Source organism: Elaeis guineensis, chromosome 15 (assembly GCF_000442705.2).
Source record: "Elaeis guineensis isolate ETL-2024a chromosome 15, EG11, whole genome shotgun sequence".
Taxonomy (NCBI): domain Eukaryota; kingdom Viridiplantae; phylum Streptophyta; class Magnoliopsida; order Arecales; family Arecaceae; genus Elaeis; species Elaeis guineensis.
The window spans coordinates 67,873,150-67,892,012 of record NC_026007.2 but is presented as its reverse complement, the minus strand read 5'-3'; the positions used below and the strand labels follow the sequence as shown (position 1 = coordinate 67,892,012).

The 18,863-nt window shown below is 37.0% G+C and overlaps 1 protein-coding gene across 2 annotated transcripts; it reads right to left on the bottom strand.

The window, feature by feature from the left end:
- Positions 1–630: 630 nt before the first annotated feature.
- Positions 631–17,986, bottom strand: LOC105058387 (protein CELLULOSE SYNTHASE INTERACTIVE 1). 2 transcript variants are annotated; one of them, XM_010941308.4, is made up of 8 exons: positions 17,847–17,986; positions 17,139–17,270; positions 14,399–14,472; positions 8,917–11,971; positions 6,153–8,697; positions 4,567–5,021; positions 1,236–1,352; positions 631–1,104 (listed from the first exon to the last, which is right to left on the bottom strand). In XM_010941308.4, the coding sequence occupies exons 3-8, from the start codon at positions 14,461–14,463 to the stop codon at positions 964–966; spliced, it is 6,378 nt and encodes a 2,125-aa protein (XP_010939610.2). In that variant the 5' UTR covers positions 14,464–14,472; positions 17,139–17,270; positions 17,847–17,986; the 3' UTR covers positions 631–963. The 2 variants fall into 2 exon arrangements, with proteins under 2 accessions (XP_010939610.2, XP_010939611.2); XM_010941309.4 differs by having other exon boundaries at positions 793–1,104; positions 17,139–17,265; positions 17,847–17,981.
- Positions 17,987–18,863: the final 877 nt, after the last annotated feature.

Genomic DNA, 18,863 nt, shown 5'->3' with positions numbered 1-18,863 from the left:
TCAAACTTCCTATGCCCATATGTGGATATGAATTTGAGATCCATGCAAAATAGTAGTGAAGTATTTGACGCTTTAACTAGTATACAGGGTCAACAATGAATATAATTTTATTCAGAATCTGCATTTACCTAATAAAGATTCTGATAAAACTTCCTATGCCCATATGTAGATATGAATTTGAGATCCATGCAAAATGTTAAAAAATTAACAGTGACTTACAGCGACGTTAACATACATGAACCTAGTAAACAGCACAAACGTTACAACTGAAGGACCATAGTTGAAGGGCTGCCAATTTGCTGCCGGTCACCTTATCTTTGTGTTCCTATAACTTTGATCATTCCTCCAAAAATATATGCCACAATTCTGGCCCAAAGTAACAATGCTCCATCAAAATGGCCATCTTGGCAGATAGCATGCTCTACCGTTTCCATCCACATGTTAAATGCATTAGTTCCAGCCCAAACCTTTTTTTAACTTCAGAATGAACAATTAGGAAAGGGAATAGCAACAAAATGAAAATTCTACTGGAAATTTCTTGAAATAATTGTTCATGTTTAGGCTCTATGCAGTCAGAGCAATAATAATTCTCCTCACAGTTCCTACTGTGAAAAACAGATGCAAGTTGCATTCATTTAAAAACATTCCTCAATGCTTATTAGAAACATTCATACAAACATCTGTTACAAGAAAATGGGGGAAATCAAAGTTCCAAAGCTACAATCTCCCACAGCTTATCATGGCAAATGTTTAACCAAAAAATAAAGAATAATCCATTACAAACCACAAAAGAAAAAAACCTGGTGCAACCAATTTTCTAAGGTGGAGTTAACAAAGATGACAATTTCCTCTGCAGACTATATACATTGATACATAAAGAGAGCAAGGATAAAAGTGAGAAAAAAAGGAGCAATTTCAGTTTTATAAATTAAAATTACAAAGATGGCACACCTTATAGGAGTATTATTTGTTTGACCATTGAAATTCGATTTCCAAGTTCCTAGGGGGTCCACTTTTGCTTTCCGGAAGCAACGTGTACTCTCCAGCAACTGATCCCAGCATAACCACCCGATCTATCTGAATTGTCACTTTTCCAAATTTGCTCTGCAGTCAGAAACAGAAGACGAGGTGGTCAATTTCCAGTAGAACAAAGATCCAAAAGCATGAAGACTTTGAAACAACTTGTTAAACCAAAAGAGTGATAACTCCTATCTTTTTTTGTTTGGAGTTCATACCTTCCCAAATTTGCTTTTATTCTTGCAAGATATGTGAAGCTTCTGGCCTTTAGGAGGACTATCAAATGCCCAAGCAAAAGCTTCATCCCATTCAGGTGTAGGACCCGTTGACACAATCTGAAATTGGAAAAGTAAATAGCCATGATTATGTATAACTATAATCTCCTGGTGATAGATAATTATGAAGCTCAAGCTTGACGACAATGCAGAGCAATCTATGTACAAAAAATTTGATGATGTTCTAAGAGTGAAGCACATAAAGATCTTAAATTCAGATAGTCTCCATTATTTAATATGATTACTCAACATATCCTTGTCAAGATTTAAAGCACTGCATGGCGGTTCCCTGCCATGCCAGTGCTTGGCATGCACAAGCACCCCGGCCAAGCACTGGCATACAGCTAGTATGCAGCCATGCTTCTGCTCACTTAGGCACCAACATAGTATGTGCCAGTCCGGTGCAGAAACGATACTCTTGTCCATGATTCTTGTCAGCAAGTCACTCCATGAAGATCCCAAGAAAGATGAGTGCATGTTCACTTAACTAAAAAAATAAACCCAAAAACTACCTGTCCAGGAAACCTCAACGAACCTGACAGGGGGGCTTGTTAAATAAGCCAAGGTGTGTAAGCCATGTGGCTCCCTTCAACTACTCCTGAACTTGAGAAAACATTCACAGTTTTTAGTCCTTACTCCACTTTAATATAGTCCTTAAAGGTGCTCCAACTAGTGAAACAGAGAGGTTCTGAGCACAGAGCATGTACCCAACAAGACAAGGTCTTTCGAGTTCTGTCCACTCATCTGTTTGTTAGATACCAATGTCTTTTCACTGACTTTTCTGCCTATCCAGAATAGAGGCAAGGGATCAAAAGGTGCAAAACGCTGAATGAGCGAGGATTGTTTAAGCAGCCACTTGTAGTTCTTAAGTGTTATGATGTGCAGTCAATGGGAAGAAATGAGTGGAGAAGATATGATAAGCACATACTGAATAGAATGCAGGGTAAGGTGATGCAAAATGGAGATCCAATTCATTATATTCCAAAGGTGCTGATATGCATTAACAGAAGTTTCTTTTCTAAATTTTAACTGTTCAGCTAAAATAGATTTTTATCCCATAAAATATAGCTCTAGATTTTGTATGACATTCAGAATGCTAGTTGATGAAATTTTCTTTAACCGAATGGAAGGTCACAGACCTGTGATGGATGCAACTATTTTCTGGTTGCAATTTTTTTCAAAAAAGATAAATTAAGAAACTAAACAGTTAATTTTATTCCAGTAGCCATCCCCATGGATGTACAATCCAAAAATTAGGTTTGACAAAAAAAGAAAGGCTTATCAACATTGAACAAATGTTACTTTAGTAACAAAAAAGTTCCTTCTGGAATATAATTAATTATGAAATTAAGAAAATATTAATGAACAATTGGGTGAGTAATTGGCCATATAGCCCAAAATTTTGATTGCAATCTAAAGCAAATGCATATACAATGATTGAGAAATGTAAGGTGCAAGAACTACTAAAAGGGTATGCGAGAATGGTAGTATTCATGCAAAAAGTGGAGAACTAACTGAGATAGTTTGACCATAGGTTAAAGGCAACCTCGACACTTTGTTGTCACAAATTCCTGAAGTGGCAAAAAGGAAGAAAGGAAGATAAAGAAGAACAAAATCAATATAATAATAGCGAACTTTTTGGGTGTTTATTCATTGGCGTAAATTTGACCACGTATGAGAACTAATATTGAGCTAGAATTCATAAAGCTGGTCCAAATTGGTTGTGATAGGATCTGTTGTGTATGTTTCGCCAAAGGTGGTGCAAGCCCTAAGCTAAGAAGGGCTCTAAAACCTCACCATGTCATTGAGAATTTCATCTGCCACATTCTTGGCATGTTTTGTCTTGTAAATTCATATTTATTATGCATACAAATATCCTGCTATGTTGTATGGAGAATAAACCACATTTTACATGTCATAAATGAGTCCTTAAAATCTTTGGAAGTTCATTACACAAAGAACCACTCTGGTGGAATCATAATGATCCAGCTTATGTACACTATGTTCTTCCCTGCCTGACCTCAATAGACATCCACCCTCTCACTAATAATTTGTCCATGATGTGGATGTTATTTTGGCTGGAATGAATGCGGTCAACAAACTTATGAAGGGGCGGAAGGGTGTCATGAAATGTCATTCCCACTAAACTACATCATAGCCTAGCTTTCAAGAAATAGTTTCTAGTATCCAGGCTTTATTTTGCACTTTCGTAATTTCTTTTATGCTTTAGTTGCAATTGAGATGTCTTGACAACTTCACTCGGTTCAGTTGAAGAGACTGACTAAGACCCCACAAATAAATGGAAAGGAGTCAAAAATTAATCCCCTACCATAATGAATTAGTAGATAGAGATTAAACCTAGAGAGCATAGATACCGGTACACGGTACGGATATTTTATGGTACGAATATGCCGATACGGCAAAAATTAAAAAAACCACGATACAGATACGGCTAGATATTTCATATTTTTATTAATATTTGAACATATATAATATTTCAATATTAATAAAAATATATAAAAAAACTAAATTATATATATAATATTCGAATATTAATAAAATTAAGTTCTCAAATCTTAACTAAATTTATAAGTATCATCATAAAAAATAAACAAACACTTGCAATAAACGAAAAAAACTTGCAGTCTAAATAAGTAGAAGAAATCAAAATAATAAGTCTTGATAATCAAGTGATAATAGTTTTAGCTGCTTCATTTTCTGCATCATCAGCAAAAAGCTTCTTCTCCACATCTACTTCATCAAGGGACAAACTTGCAATCTCAAGCATGCAGAGATAGGAGTACCGGTACCGCACCGAAAATGTATCCGATGCTAGTACACGCTTGAAATACGAGTATCGATGCTTCATAGGGTTAAACTAAACTTCTATTAATTTATGTATATGCCCAAAAAAACACCTGAACATGTTTAAATAAAAATATAAGCCTTCTCAATTATGACTTTCGACTTCTATAGCATTAATTATGTATATACAGCTTCTATAACATAAATTATTTAATTTTATATTAATAATAAATACAACAGAATTGAAATCGCAACAAAATTAGTAATGCTAAATTACTGACTCTAATAAAAAATAGTTTTCCATCATTTATTAGAAACAAGCTGATCTTAATAAGATAACGATAGTACTTTCAGGATACCATAAATGTATTTAGAAGGCAGGACACAATAAGAGAATATCAGTCCCAAGCAAAGAAGTTCCAAAGTTTCTTTTCAGACATGCAGAGTGTGATTAGACATTGGATGTTACCTTTGTCTGTCTAGGTGGATTGTTGCCAAGTGTGAGTTTGCAGTAGACACTTGGGTTTCCCACTGACTGCCTTAAATTGTTACCACGCTTTATAATAACTGTAAGAGTTCCTGGTAAGCACTGTAGAAGAAGTTCAGCTTTTTCTTGAAACCGAGGTGGGCCAGACTGAATCAAGTACTGCAATAAGGGAATAGCCTCTGATGCAGCAACAGATTGAGCTTTAAAAATTTCTGTTGGGCATGCCGACCAAGCTTGCCTGAGAAGGAAAAGTGAATCTAACGCTGCTTCTTGAGTTGCCTCAGAGCCAGTTTTGAGAGATGTTACAAGATGGGGAATGGTTAATGTAGCAGGTTCAGTGGCTCTCAAACGAGGAAAGTTGCTTAGAAGTGCATTGAGTGCTCTTAGATACTCCTCACTTGCATTTCCATTGGCCCATAAATCCTTTTCAATGGCAGCTGCATAGGAATCAAACTCACGAGGCATCAAAAAGGATAATGCATGCTTGAAAAGCACAGCTGAATGGAAAAGAATTTCAACTGGAAAAGTAATCATTCTGAAAATAAAACCTCAACAAACTATGCTGAAACAACATCACAATGATCACATTATTGAGAAAAGTTTTTATTCTCAGTGTTAGTCTCCAATATTATTCCATTTTAGTGTTGATAAAACATTGATGGATATGAGCAATGAATATTATGAGCATTAATTCACTAAAAATTAATGATAATTCATTAAATTTAAGGACAAATAGAAAAAATAGAAAGTTGGCCTCATGGTTTATTAAAAGGCAACAACAAATATAATGTCCCACTCAATTTCAGCCAGCCTATTTGTTAAAGAGGTACTGATGAGTAAAATTCAGCTTTGCAGAATGCAGATATACTCACCTTCTTAAGAGGTACTGCTGACCACCACCTCATAGAGAATGATTCTATAAATTAAGGATAATCAGAATGTTTGACTTTGTGTTGTAAGAGTCCTACATATATAATCCAAAAACTCTTCAACTTCAACAATCAGACTTAACATTTATGATCCCCTGTATTTAAATTTGTATGCATGCTAGAACTTTATACACTAGATTTGATAATACCAAAGCTGATGAACTTTTAAACATATTTATCAACTTCGTTTTGAAAATCATGAGGCTGGACCATGAGATTCTGAGCCCTGAATCAGAGTGGACTTTTTTTATGATTACCAAAACAGGTTAAACTAAAACCAACATGTATTTATTACATGCTTAGCATAATTAATTTTATTTTTCAAAAACAAAGTGTAAGCAAAAATGGAATAGAAGATAACTTTAAAAATGGGTACTATTGTATATTAAGTAATAAAATTCGGGTATAGTCCAATTCAATGGAGCTACTTGTTAGTCAAGATGACCACCTGACATGTACACTAGACTCTCATAACTAACAATCACAGTTAGGAGAAATACGAAAAAAAGAAAGATTCTTCAAGCAGCATCCTGTCTCAATTATGCATCTGTTTCTGCTTGAGATTGATTGCAGGCATCCCAGAACAAATAAACATTTTCAATAATCAAAAGGCACATGACAGAAGTCACAAGAATTTACCAGTTATGGCTCTAACAGTTTCACTGGAAGCATATTCTTGGATGGTATGATTAGAGAAGAGAAGTTTAACAAACATTGCTGCTTGAACAGATGTATCAGGATTGCTTGAATTGATAAGGTCCAACACAACCTGAACACCACCAGCTTCTGCAACAGCTCTCTTATTTGATCGGCTGTACATTACAAGATTTTGCAAGGCACATATCGCTACTACTTTCATTTCTTCAGTCGGTTGGTCTTCAAGAAGATTTACCAGAGCTCGGGATGCTGAAACAGCATCTGTAGTTCGAGCAAGACCTTCATTTTGGAAAAGATCACCAAGAGCAAGAGCTGCGAGCAACCTTCCCTGCTGGGATTGTGTTTGAGGATCTAGGAGATACATGGATAATGGTGAAATAGCAGATTTGGCAGCTTTTGTTTCTCTGATTTTCACATTGTTAAGCAAAACTTCTATCAGTCTTGCTGCAGTTTCCTCACACTGATGACTCCTGAGAAGTTCCAATAGTGCCTCTACAGCACCACTTTCAGCCATTGCTTCGGCACTGGTGGAGTCATCACTTTCCAACACAAGAAGGGCATTCAATGCACCAACAACTGTACTTTCCATTCCAGAGCGAAGCAACTGCACTAAGACAGCCACAGGCACTTCTAGAAAATATTCTGAACTATACTGCAGAATGCTGGATAAGATAGAAGCAGCAGATTCCCATATAGCATGTGGCAAGGGAGGTTCAGTTTGCAATATTACTTTAGACAATTCATAAACACCACCTTCTTTGGCAATTGTATTTGGCCAAGCTAATGCAATGTTAGCAAGGGCTTTTATTGACCTCTGTTGTATAATGGGCACACCTGATCCAAGAACTTGGATTAGGGGACTAATTGCTTGCTCTGCTACAGCATCCTTCTGTAAGTGTTCTTCCAAGAGGAGATGGGATAATAGTTCTGCAGCCAACTGTTGTACTGCTTGACTAGGTGAATCCAGTAAAGCAATAACTGGTTCAATGGCCTGTCGAGGTGTCAGGTTACAATCAGATCGACACTGGGGATGCTCCAAAATATTAACAAGAACTTGTAAGGTACTATGCTGACCACTAGGACCAATTTCTGGCATACTTAATAGGGAGAGCAGAGGTTCCACAGCCTTAGCTGCTGATGGACCCTTTGCAATGCTCGCATTATTAGTCAATATTCTAAGTAATTCTGCAAATGCAACACAGAGAAAATCAGGAGCTTCATGGAGTATATTCAATGTGCTCTCAATTGCTCCAGCTTTCACCATTTCAAATTTACAGTCTGGTCTATCCTTTCCTAACTTTGCCAAAGCTCTAGCAACTGCGTCATGAAGCATGTAATTTTTACCAAATAGAAGACCAACAAGAGGAACAACGGCACCATGGGCAGCGACTAGTTCTGCCAATTGCTCATCATCCAAAAGCTTATCCAGTGCACGAACTACTGAATGCTGTGCAGGACCAGACTCACTTACTAACAGAGACACCAAAGGCTCCACACAACGTGCTGCAGCCATTGTAGAGCGAATTCTTGTATTTCCAAAAAGCACGCAACATAGCTCAGCAGCATCTCCCTTCAATTCTACAGAACAGTTCGACGAAAGTAGACGGCAAAGAACATCTACTGCACTCATTTCAACATCTGCAACAGCAAGGACTTTTGACGGATTATCAGAAAGCAACCTCACAAGAGCAGCAATAACAGCATGTTGCTCCCTCTCCAAGCCAGTGCTCAGAATTTCTACAAGGGGTTGAACAGCTTGCCGAGCCGACTCACTGTTCCTGATATGATCTGAGGAAAACAGATTCTCCAAAGCTTTAGCTGCACTGTACCTGGAATTTCTTCCCCCCAGTCGTAAGACTGCTACAAGTTGATTGACAGCACCAATTGCAGATTCATGACGTCTTATTTCAGCGCTGCCAAACAGGATACCCAATAATTCCGTGGTCGCTTCTTCTGTTGCATCTTGTGGTCCTAGTGAGAGATATTTAGTAAGTGCCTCTAGAACCCCAGCTTCAACCATTACAAGCTTGTTTGCAGGGCAATCTACTGCTAGCTGATTCAAAAGGCCTAATGCCAGAAAAGGTGCACCTGGTCGGTCTGGAATTGGTTTGAGTAAATCAACAAGTGCAGGAATGGCTTTCCTAGAAGTTGCGCCAACTCTTGTGTCATCAACTCTAAACAACCTCTCCAATGCAATTTGCTCAGGATTGCGCAGCAAAGAGAACTCCTCTGACAGTTCTAAAAGATCAGCTATATCAGTATCAGCACAACCAAGCAAAGGTATAAGCCCATTAGCTGCCCCAGAATTAGCAACAGCCAGCAAAGTCCCTCTGCTACCGTTACACACAAGACTAGCCAAAGCTTGTGCAGCAAAATATCTGTTTGCTAACTCCTCTGATCTCAACAGATTTGCAAGTACTGGAATGGAGCGCATTGTTGCATTTGATCGTATGATATCTCTGTCTTGAAACAGCACTGCAAGGAGTAAAGCACAAACCCATGTGCTATTATCCTCTTTAGAATCACCCTGCAAATTTTACACTTATAGAAGTCAGATTAAGCCCTGAGAGTGACCATAAGGTTCAAAAACCATGTGAACAAATCATGATATAAGTGAAGAAGTAAATAAGTGATAAAAAAAAATATTGGTGAAAGTGCACAGACGAAAAATACACATACTAAATACGGACACAGGCACGGCTCATATAATAGGTGATGGAAGTGCTGAAAATGCATTGCCAGTTACCTGCATGGATAGGAATGCATACTGAGAGATCTTGTCGGTGAGAACTTCAATGGCTCCAGCCTCCATTATGCCTGCTTTAGTTTTGTCATCATGACAAGCAAGTATAGAAAGCAGCCAAATAGCAACCATGTTCCCAGAAATCACAGCTGTGCTACATTCAGCTTCACCATTTCTATATTGCTCTTTAGGATGCCTATAAATGCTTATGTCTATCTTGCTTTCACCATCTCTATGGTCAGACAATGAATTTGTAGAACGAAGCATATCAACAAGAGAATCAATGAGATGAGTGCACAACCTTGATTCATTCAAAGCTTCTACCAGCTTCTGGCTGTTCTCTTTTGCCGCACATATAAGAAGAGCACTTCCCCCAACTTTGACTTTGATGTTGTTGGATCCAATGATTCTTCTTGCAATTGATGATATACACCCAGAGGTGCCAGATACCACACCACCCAGTATAACAGGCTGATCATGACCAAGTCTTGATACAATCTCTATAGCTTTATCTTGTAACGAGGGAGTTCCATCAGCTATACATGAAACTAGGGGGACTATTGTATGGGGATATTCAGCAAGAATTGCCCATGGAGGTTTTACATGTTCACTTGCTCCTTTTGATCTCGACAATATGACCAGTGCATCAAGAACTTCTGATGTAGCAGCATCTTCAATACGAGCAGATTCCAGAAGGAAAGCAAGTGCAAGGACTGTCCCAGCACAGTTTACACTATCAGATAATGCCTGATCAATAGAGTGACACTGAAGAAGACGAGCAACTGCAGCTGCAGCATGAGTTCTTCCATCAATAGTGCCATCTCGCAAAACTCGTGTAACGGGAAAAATAATCTCATCTGGAGATGCCTGCATAGACACTTCATGATCCAGAAGAAGATTAGCCAAAGCTCGTGTTGCCTGCTCTGCCACTTCAAGAACCGAGGAATTAGCAAGCAGGATCAGCGGAGTCAATGCATCTCTGGCAACTGCAGCAACCTCCTTGTTTTGCTTAATTGAAAGGAAAATAGCTGCAAGGCAGCAGGAAGCCTCCCTCACTATCTTTTCAGACTCTATATGAAGCAGCTTCATCACTGACCAGAGAGTCTTTACAGCAACATGAGTTTCTCTCAAGTCTTTGCGGCAATGAAAGAGTCCTGCAAGGGCAGATGCTGATTTAGCTTGAGTTTCTTCCTTTGTAGAACTCAAGATTTTTATCATGGTCTCAATGGCGTCATTTGCAGCACTTCCTTCATGCAAAATATCATTGAGGGGTGCAACTGAAAGCAAACTTTTTAGTGCATCTAAAATATATACTTTAGACTCAGGCTGATCACTGGTTAGTAGAGCAGATAGCTGGCTGATAGTACCAGTATCTGACTTATGGATGAGATGGTTTAACGTTTTTGATGCAATCTCTTTTCCATTATCACTTCCATTTTTAAGCAGCCATAGTAAAGCAGGGACAGCATCAGCACTTTCAACACATGCTCGTATGTCTTCACTGTGGTTACAAAGATTTCCAAGGATTATTGCAGAATCTTCTTTGGCTTTTGGGGATCCTATTTCTAAAATTTGAACAAGAGGAGGAATGCCTCCAGCAGCAGTTATGGCCCATTTGCTTTCATCATTTTCATTGGATAAGAGGCAAAGAAGAGCTACAGCACATTCCTGTTGTTGCTCTGATGAGAGACCAAGAAGAGATATCAAAAGCTGAACACCCTCGCGACCTTGCAATGCATGCCATAGACTACATTCTTTGTTACAGAGTACAAGAAGAGACTTCACAAGTTCATCCTGCACCTCATTCGTTGCCATGGTTATCAAACCAACAAGCAAGCGTTTTGCATCAGAATTGCTGAGTGTCCTTGATAGAATATTATTCCCATACAAACTGGCCAATGCTTCAATAGTACGCTCCTGCACAAGAAATGGCAGCTTAGGTTTAAACTGCTTTACCAATATCCTCTCAATGACTACAGGGTCTGAAGCCCTAATGGATTCAGCATTAGTATCATATATCATTAGAGCTGAAGCTAAAGCACCCAGTGTGTCAGCAATCTGTCCAGGTGAAGTACATGATCCAAGGCTTTCTCCAAGGCTGGATATGACATATGACAACCCACCAGATATATTTGCTAATGCACACATTGCATTTTCCTGCAATGCTTGAGCAGATTCACCTTGCATATATTCTTTTGATGGAGCTATGGTTGCATTTATCAAAGCAGGAATCCCATTACAATTAGCTATCTCACGCCTGGCTTCCTTACTCTGCGCAGAAAGAGATTTAAGAGCACCTGCAGCCTCAGCTCTAATAGAAGCTTCATTACCAGGCCCCAGTAACTTGAGGAGTTGCTTAGTGGCTTCTGCCGCTAGAACTCGAGAACAGACAGATGCATCTTCCATCATTACACATGCAAGAAGATAGCAAACATTTGCAAGTGTACTTGTTTGTCCTGAAGAAAGCAGTTTTATAAGTATATCCACCCCACCAGATTTTATCGTCGCTGACCAGAACCCCTCTGTGTTCTTAGATAAATTCTTTAATGCTCCAGTAAGAAGACTATCCACCATACTTCCATGTCTGAGATCATGTTTTAATTTCTCCCATAAGACAGGAACAACTCCTTCAGTTGCAAAGATCTTTGATCCAACATGATCCCTTGCTCCACCTTGAGAAACAGCATAAATAGTTTTTGCAGCAGCAATTTGGCCCTCGGCTGAGCTGGACTTGAGAAGAGCAAGCAATGGAGGGATGCAACCACCAAGCAACACTTTTACTCTTAGTTCTTCCTCCTTGCAAAGAGATCCTAAAACAGTAGCAGCCAATATCTTCACTCCTAATGATCCTGACCTGAGAAGGGCAACAAGAATTGGAACTGCCTGGGAGTGTGACCCAACTGCTCCAAAGGCATTATCACGAGTATCAATAAGTTCTAGCAACTGTTTCAAGGGGCTCTCTTTCTCTTGAGCAGTTGAAGAATTCCGACGTAACTGCTCTATACACTGGGCAACACTTGAAAGTGTTCCATCTGGATCCTCCATACTGGCACGGTCTCTGAAAGTAACATATTGAGAAAATTCTATAGGTTAAATCTATCCACAGGCATTTAGTATTGCAGAATGGTCACAACCCTAATCAACTAAATTTTGTGTTTTAAAATGAGTCTATACAAAACCTTTAAACATTTATTAAGAGATAGCTCAACATTCAACTGCCCACTTAAGAGGGTCATTTTTTCAAATACAATACACATAACAACATTATGCAAGTAATAGTTATGTTAACATGCAACAAAATTGGCCAACAGAATCTGCATGTTGAAGTGTTCAAATTTTTTCAATGTTGCTATTACGACACTGATGTGCACCATGAAATCTGTGTTCTCGAGAAAATTTTGACAGGTATATACATTTCCATCCATGTTGGAATATGACAATTAAAGAAACATATCTAGAGTTCCATAAACAAATAAATGGCAAGCCTTATATTTTCTATGTGCTGAACCTGATAAAAATTAGAAAATTAGATTATTGTTCGGTTCAAAATTAAACACTGGCAATCATGATGATGAAAACATTGATATTAACAAAGTCCAATTACATACTTATAAGTAATGTTTAATTATTGATACAATTGTAAATTTGTAAGTCTTCTTTTCTCTTTTCATTCTGCTGCATGTTATAGATACAGGTTTAAAATTTTATATGGTACATTAGTTATCTTAATGCTCGTAGTGCACATGGTACAACACTTTTTTCTGTGTGCCCACACATTTGCATTCATAACAGATATAAGAAATTTTATAATGCAGGATTTGTCAAATTAAACTACACCAGGCAGGATAAGGCTTGCTGGTTATGGTTATGGTTATAGCTACATAGGTGCCCACGAGGTCATGCACACAGCTGATTTGTTTTATGAGTCAATGTCTACACTTTTAAATATTTGTTGCATTGAGAAAACAAAATAACAAAGAAGGAAAAAAAGATCAGCAATTTGCAGTGGATGTGAGTGTCACAATGGTTGCCCATTTCCTTGATATGGCGACAGCATGACACAAATTGAAAGCAATCCGCCATTCATCATTTAAAGCTCCATGAACATCCTATAACAAAGTCAAATATGACTGTACAATCAACAATAATCTAAGCACTATCAGCCATGAGCCCATGAGTTTGAGAGTAGTTGTTAAGACCTATGATTTCTCTTGTACATGATTGGATCTGCATAGAACTAACATGAAAGGCTAAATATTATGTTAGTGTACATTTTTGTCATTACCGCTAGTGATATATCAATGGTCATGATCTGGCCGAACATTACAATCTTGTATGACTGGAAAGATGGGCCGACATGAACTACACAATGACGAGCTAAACTTTTGACTGATACATGTATGTATGGCAATGAGATGCAACCAGACAAGTCCCAGGCTAAATCTAAATTTGTATCAGTAGGGCTTGAAAGTCCATGTCCAGATCCTATAGCAATAATTTTCTCATGAAATGATTTACAGATTGAATCTCCTGATATGATATTGAGAGTAAGACGATATTCAAATAGTTTAGCTTGCATAATATGAGTCATAAATTTAGTTGACATGAGCTCAGGCAATTAAGCTTTGGCATATTTTCTTAAATCAAATAAATATTGCAGCTGAAGACCACGTTATGTGAGCTTACAGTGACTGTTTCTTGCCCTTTATTGAGTAATATACAGATGGCAATGATGTCAGGGTAGCATATTTTTATTACACTAGTTCTTTCACAAGTTTGTGCAAATTAACAGATCTCTTCTAACAAACAGCAACCAACATGCCACAATACATTGGTAGCATACATGGACCCCATAGATAAATGCACAGACAAAAACAGCAAGCAACGTATCTCATAGTATATCATTAAACCACACAAATAGGAAGGAATATATTAGGCAATGCAAAGCTAATACGCTAATGTATCTACATATATATATATATATAGACAATCCTAATGTTCCCTAGGCATAACCTAGTCCTTGTGCCAAAAAATGCACGGTGAACCATTCAAATGGATAATCCACACAGTTTGTCATGATCACATAAGTTTGAATCGCATGCAGACCAAATTCCAGTGGCATAGGATATGTTCCAAAATTGGATCAGAATAAACCATTTGTCTTCTAAGCAAAAAAAAAAAAAAAAGCACTTTGTCTTTCATTTTGGTCTACAGATATTTCATAACATGCAGATATTGATACATGGTTTGTATTACTGATTTGAATGGTCCAAATTGCATCTAGGCATTGTGCCATAACATCTGTTGCACTTGGAAATGTCCCATGTATACATGCATGTACATACTTTGCAACTTTGCATTCTTGATGTCAAGTTATGGTCAATCATAAATAAAAAAAAAAAATTATGTAAACAAACTTTGGGTCATTTCCCTTGCAGAGTTATGTATGGATGAAATCTAAAATGTAGAGGTATTCTAAACTCACCTCAAGCCCATCTTCATTACTGAGTGTGGAGTTGGGGGCTCCGAGTCTTGAACTTTAGTATCCATATTTCTCTCCTGTAATTGTATAGTGACAAAGAACATTAATCATAGGAAGTGCATCAAAGAAAGCAACAGATTAGTTTCCATGGCTTATAGGGATTTACTCAATAGTCAAGATAAGAGACATTGTGAATAGCTCCATTATCATCTAAAAAAGTGTTGTATGCAATAAGGTTATACTGTCTGAATTTATGTATAACTTGGCATTCATAAAAATAGCTTGCAGATTAACTACATGATATCTTTGTAGAATCCAAAGTTGACAAATATAATTAATTTTTTTTATATAGTATGAAATCAGTGGTATCCATTTGATCCTTCCTAAGTTCATGAATATACATGAGTGCCAATTAAAATCTCTGACTAACTAGAACCAAGAGATGCATAGGATTAATCCATGGTCAGTTCAAACTGGCTCAAACCAAAAATTAGAATGCACGATAAAAGGTGGTTGGGTTTCATATAGAATTGATACCACCAAAATACCAAATAATCAATACTTTCTCGGTCATGTGATTCTTATCCAGATAATCTAATATCATTTATCCATAGCAGTATGAGGGTTAAGATTGATAAGTTATCTCTATTATTATCTTTTTCATTGCTTATCCATGATAAAATAATATCAATTGGAGATATATATAACACAAGAAATATCAGGTTGCCTTTTTAACATATCAAGCTATCTAAGTCACCTCTTAGGACTTGTTTGGTTCACGGGAAGTGGAAGGAGGAAGAGGCAATTCCTAAGAAGTTGAGAGGGGACCTCTTGTTTAGTTGGAGTTTTAAGAGGAGAGAGAGAATGAAAAAAGCTCTTCTCATGGGAAAATACTTCTCATGTTTTATGAAAAGTGAAAACCTATGGGAGAGATAGATTTTGAGACTTCCCGTAGGATAGAAATTGATAGTCTTTTTTTCTTTCCAATGATATCCTTTTAATATCTATGGTTGAAATTTTGTAAAATATTAATGGATGGTTAAGATGAAATATTGAATAATGATATATGCCAATGTCTCTATTTTCTCCTCCTTGCAAAATTAATATAATATTATATTAATATTATCCTAATATTTATATTAATATAATATAATATTTATAAGATATTAATATTTTTTAATATTTTTACTAATATAATATTATATTTAATATCATACATATCGATATTAATAAATTTATTATATTAAAATATTTATATTATATTAATATAATACTAATACATATATATTAGTATTATATTAATATAGTAAATTATTATGATCTCACATTATATTATAATATAACATTATTATATTTATATTAATATAACATAATTTTATTATTTATACAAAGTTTGGGAGCACAAAGATATGGTCTTATATTTATTAAAGATATAATAGTAATTTTACATAGTTTTTTAAAAAAATGAATACTCAACCAAACATAAACCACTCTGAAATAAATCATTTTCTCATGGTCAACCAAATATACCAAAATATATTCCCAAGAAGTTACTTCTTAGGAAGTTGATTCTAGGAAAAAAATTCTTTCCATGAACCAAACAACTCCTTAGTGTTTTTATTATGTGATGCCACAAGTAAACTATTGGGTGCAGTCCATGGAATATGTGATTTTATTAACATGCAATTTTGTTATCGACAAGGCCAGGGCAATTAGATCCAGGTGGTGAAATTAGGCTTTTCAAGATCTGCGGCAGACTTCAGTTTCTAGTGTTGCCATGGAGAAATTAAAGGGCTACTCTTAGAGGGACTGGACCTGTTTCAAACCATGCGCTTCCCTGACTTCTTTTTTTTTGTTCTTTCAACATATTAGTTTCCAGCAAAACAATACTATCAAATATGCATTTAAGCAGTTTTTATATTGGTAAACTCCAGTACAAACGCAACCTCTAATAAGCATGGCGAAAGGCATTTATTAACATGATTCAGTAAGTTCTTTTGCACAAAGAAAATTAAAGAGAATAAACTAAATAGTATTAGTCAGAGAAAGGAATCGGCAAAAAGGTATGAATTGGAAAAGCCACGATACAGATAATTACTGCTTGGCAATGAGTCTCGCTAACAGACCTTGCTTCACTTTATGACTGTTTTATAAACACTACAATACAATTTGGCAAAAAAAAAAAACAAGAAGAAGAAATACTACTTCAAACATGACTATCAGATGATTTCAAGACTGTATTACTAAAACAATAAAATCATTCAGTATTTTTCCTTCAGTATACCAACTAACATACAAACAAACTCTACCACTTAAATCATTTAAGACTGTGAGTGAGGCTAAATGATTGGAATCTTAACTATCAAAGAAAGTTCATTGACATACTCTGCTAGGTCTTTTTTCAAATTCAAAATAAGAAAGTGAATGATTTGGGCATGAGAATACCACTGGGACTCAGATGGAAAATCCAACCTAAATTTAGCTTTTGTATCTCTTTCTAAACCAAATATATAAGGGATCTATCTAAAAGAAAGTGCTACTTTTGTTATTATGTCATCAAAACAATAAAACAACCCATAAATTACATTGAACCACGAGATCCGAGGACTCTGTGTCTAAGAAAATTAACTCTCCTATCCAATTTCATCCAGCTATTACTTACTGAGTTGGGACGTAAGGCAACAATGCCATGAGCCAACAGCAATCATTGGCTCACTTACAGAACAACAAAGAGGAAACCTACCAGATCCGCAGCTCCGTGGCTGCCGCCATTGCTGCTCGTGTACCTCCACGCTAGTGTCGCCGCCAGCTTTACTGCAGCTTAAGAGCCCGTAAGCTAAGTAGATCTAGTTCTCTTCTTCGCCCTTAACCTGTTCTGAAATCAAAGCAACCAAAACAAATCAAAACAAAACTATATTTTGGGATCTGCCCTACAATGTAAATAAGTAGTAAAACACCAAATCTGTGAAAAAGCTAAAAAGGGATGAAAGTCAGAAAAGAAATCTAAATTGATGAGTAGCGTCAGCAACTAATCAAAGTTAGACAAAAAAAAAATCCCCCTGAACTTAGAAGAACCTAGATCTCAATCACTGGCATTTGCTCCAACTCCAAATCATCAAGCCAGTGATCTCTGTCCACAGATCTGATGATTTGGGTGTTCCCAAACTGTTCACAAAAATAAGACCGAATCCAAACAAACCCTCCGAATTCAACTCGCATTTCCCAGATCACTCTCTCATCCCTCAACAACCTGAAAGATTGCATGCACCTCCGGCTAAAGGAGGTGCCAAAAAATACAACAATTCGGTAAATTCCTTAGTGCAAACGAGCACATTAATGTCGGATTCCCCGCAGGAGACCGGATCGTCCGCTCCACTCCAATTCTCACAGATAGCCGAAAAATGAAGCAAAAAAAGAGAAAAAAAATCCAGAAAACTCAGAGGAGAGTAACCTTGAGGGGATACGAGCCGCAGAAAAGCTTCGATTCCAAAGGGAGAGAATGCGGAATGGAGATCTTTCGGACAGCGGCAGAGATTCTTCTCTCTCCGCCTCCGAAGCAGCGGAGAGAAAGGCTCCAATTTTTTTTCTTTTTTCCTTCAAAATTTCGCCCAGTAAAATGAGTCGTTCTTAAAGTAAGCTCGGGTTTCTGCCGACAATCTACACCGCGAGTTTGGGGACGGCGGCTTCGGCTCGTAGCGGATCGGCGCGAGCCGCAACCCAAAACAATAATTACGTAACGATAAATGCGAAACCTTAATATTAGGGTGGTTACATGCCTTAACACCTTCTTAATTAAACTTTTCTTTTGGCAAGACCCACCCTTCTCCTTCTTTTAATATCTTCTGTATTTACGTTACCGCCAAGCACGTGCAACGCAGGTGCTAAAAAAATATAAACTAATTATGATCATATGAATCTATCGTCTTTTTTTATTTTCCTAAACAATACCTTAACTAACTGTAGTATATATACTTTTATTTAAAAAGGTATAATAAAGTATTAGGCAAGCGATAGCATTTTAACAAGTAATTTGGAGAAGTATTTAGTTAATGATATATTTCCATAAGTAATAAATCACATTAATAAAATTGCCACCTCTTTCTAAACCTTATATTATAACTATTTCTATTTAGTTGATGATAATTTCTTAGACCTTATAAGTTTTCTATTTAGTTAATGATTAGTATGGTTAGCCAGCTCATTAGCCAAAGCGATGACTCTAACACTCACCACACATGCAAAACTGGCGAAACATTAGACATTACCAGATGCTGCATATAATAATATAATAACGAATAAGATAATAGTAGTGAGGGGTGGTGATCCGTGACAGTGAAATTGGCTGGCACCAGAAGAAGCATTTTTCCAACTTCCATGGAGTTGGGAAGCAGCTGTAAGAGGGGACCCCGGGACTTCAGCCATGGTACACTGGATTACCATGTCCTGCGTGGATCAATACCATCCAAAA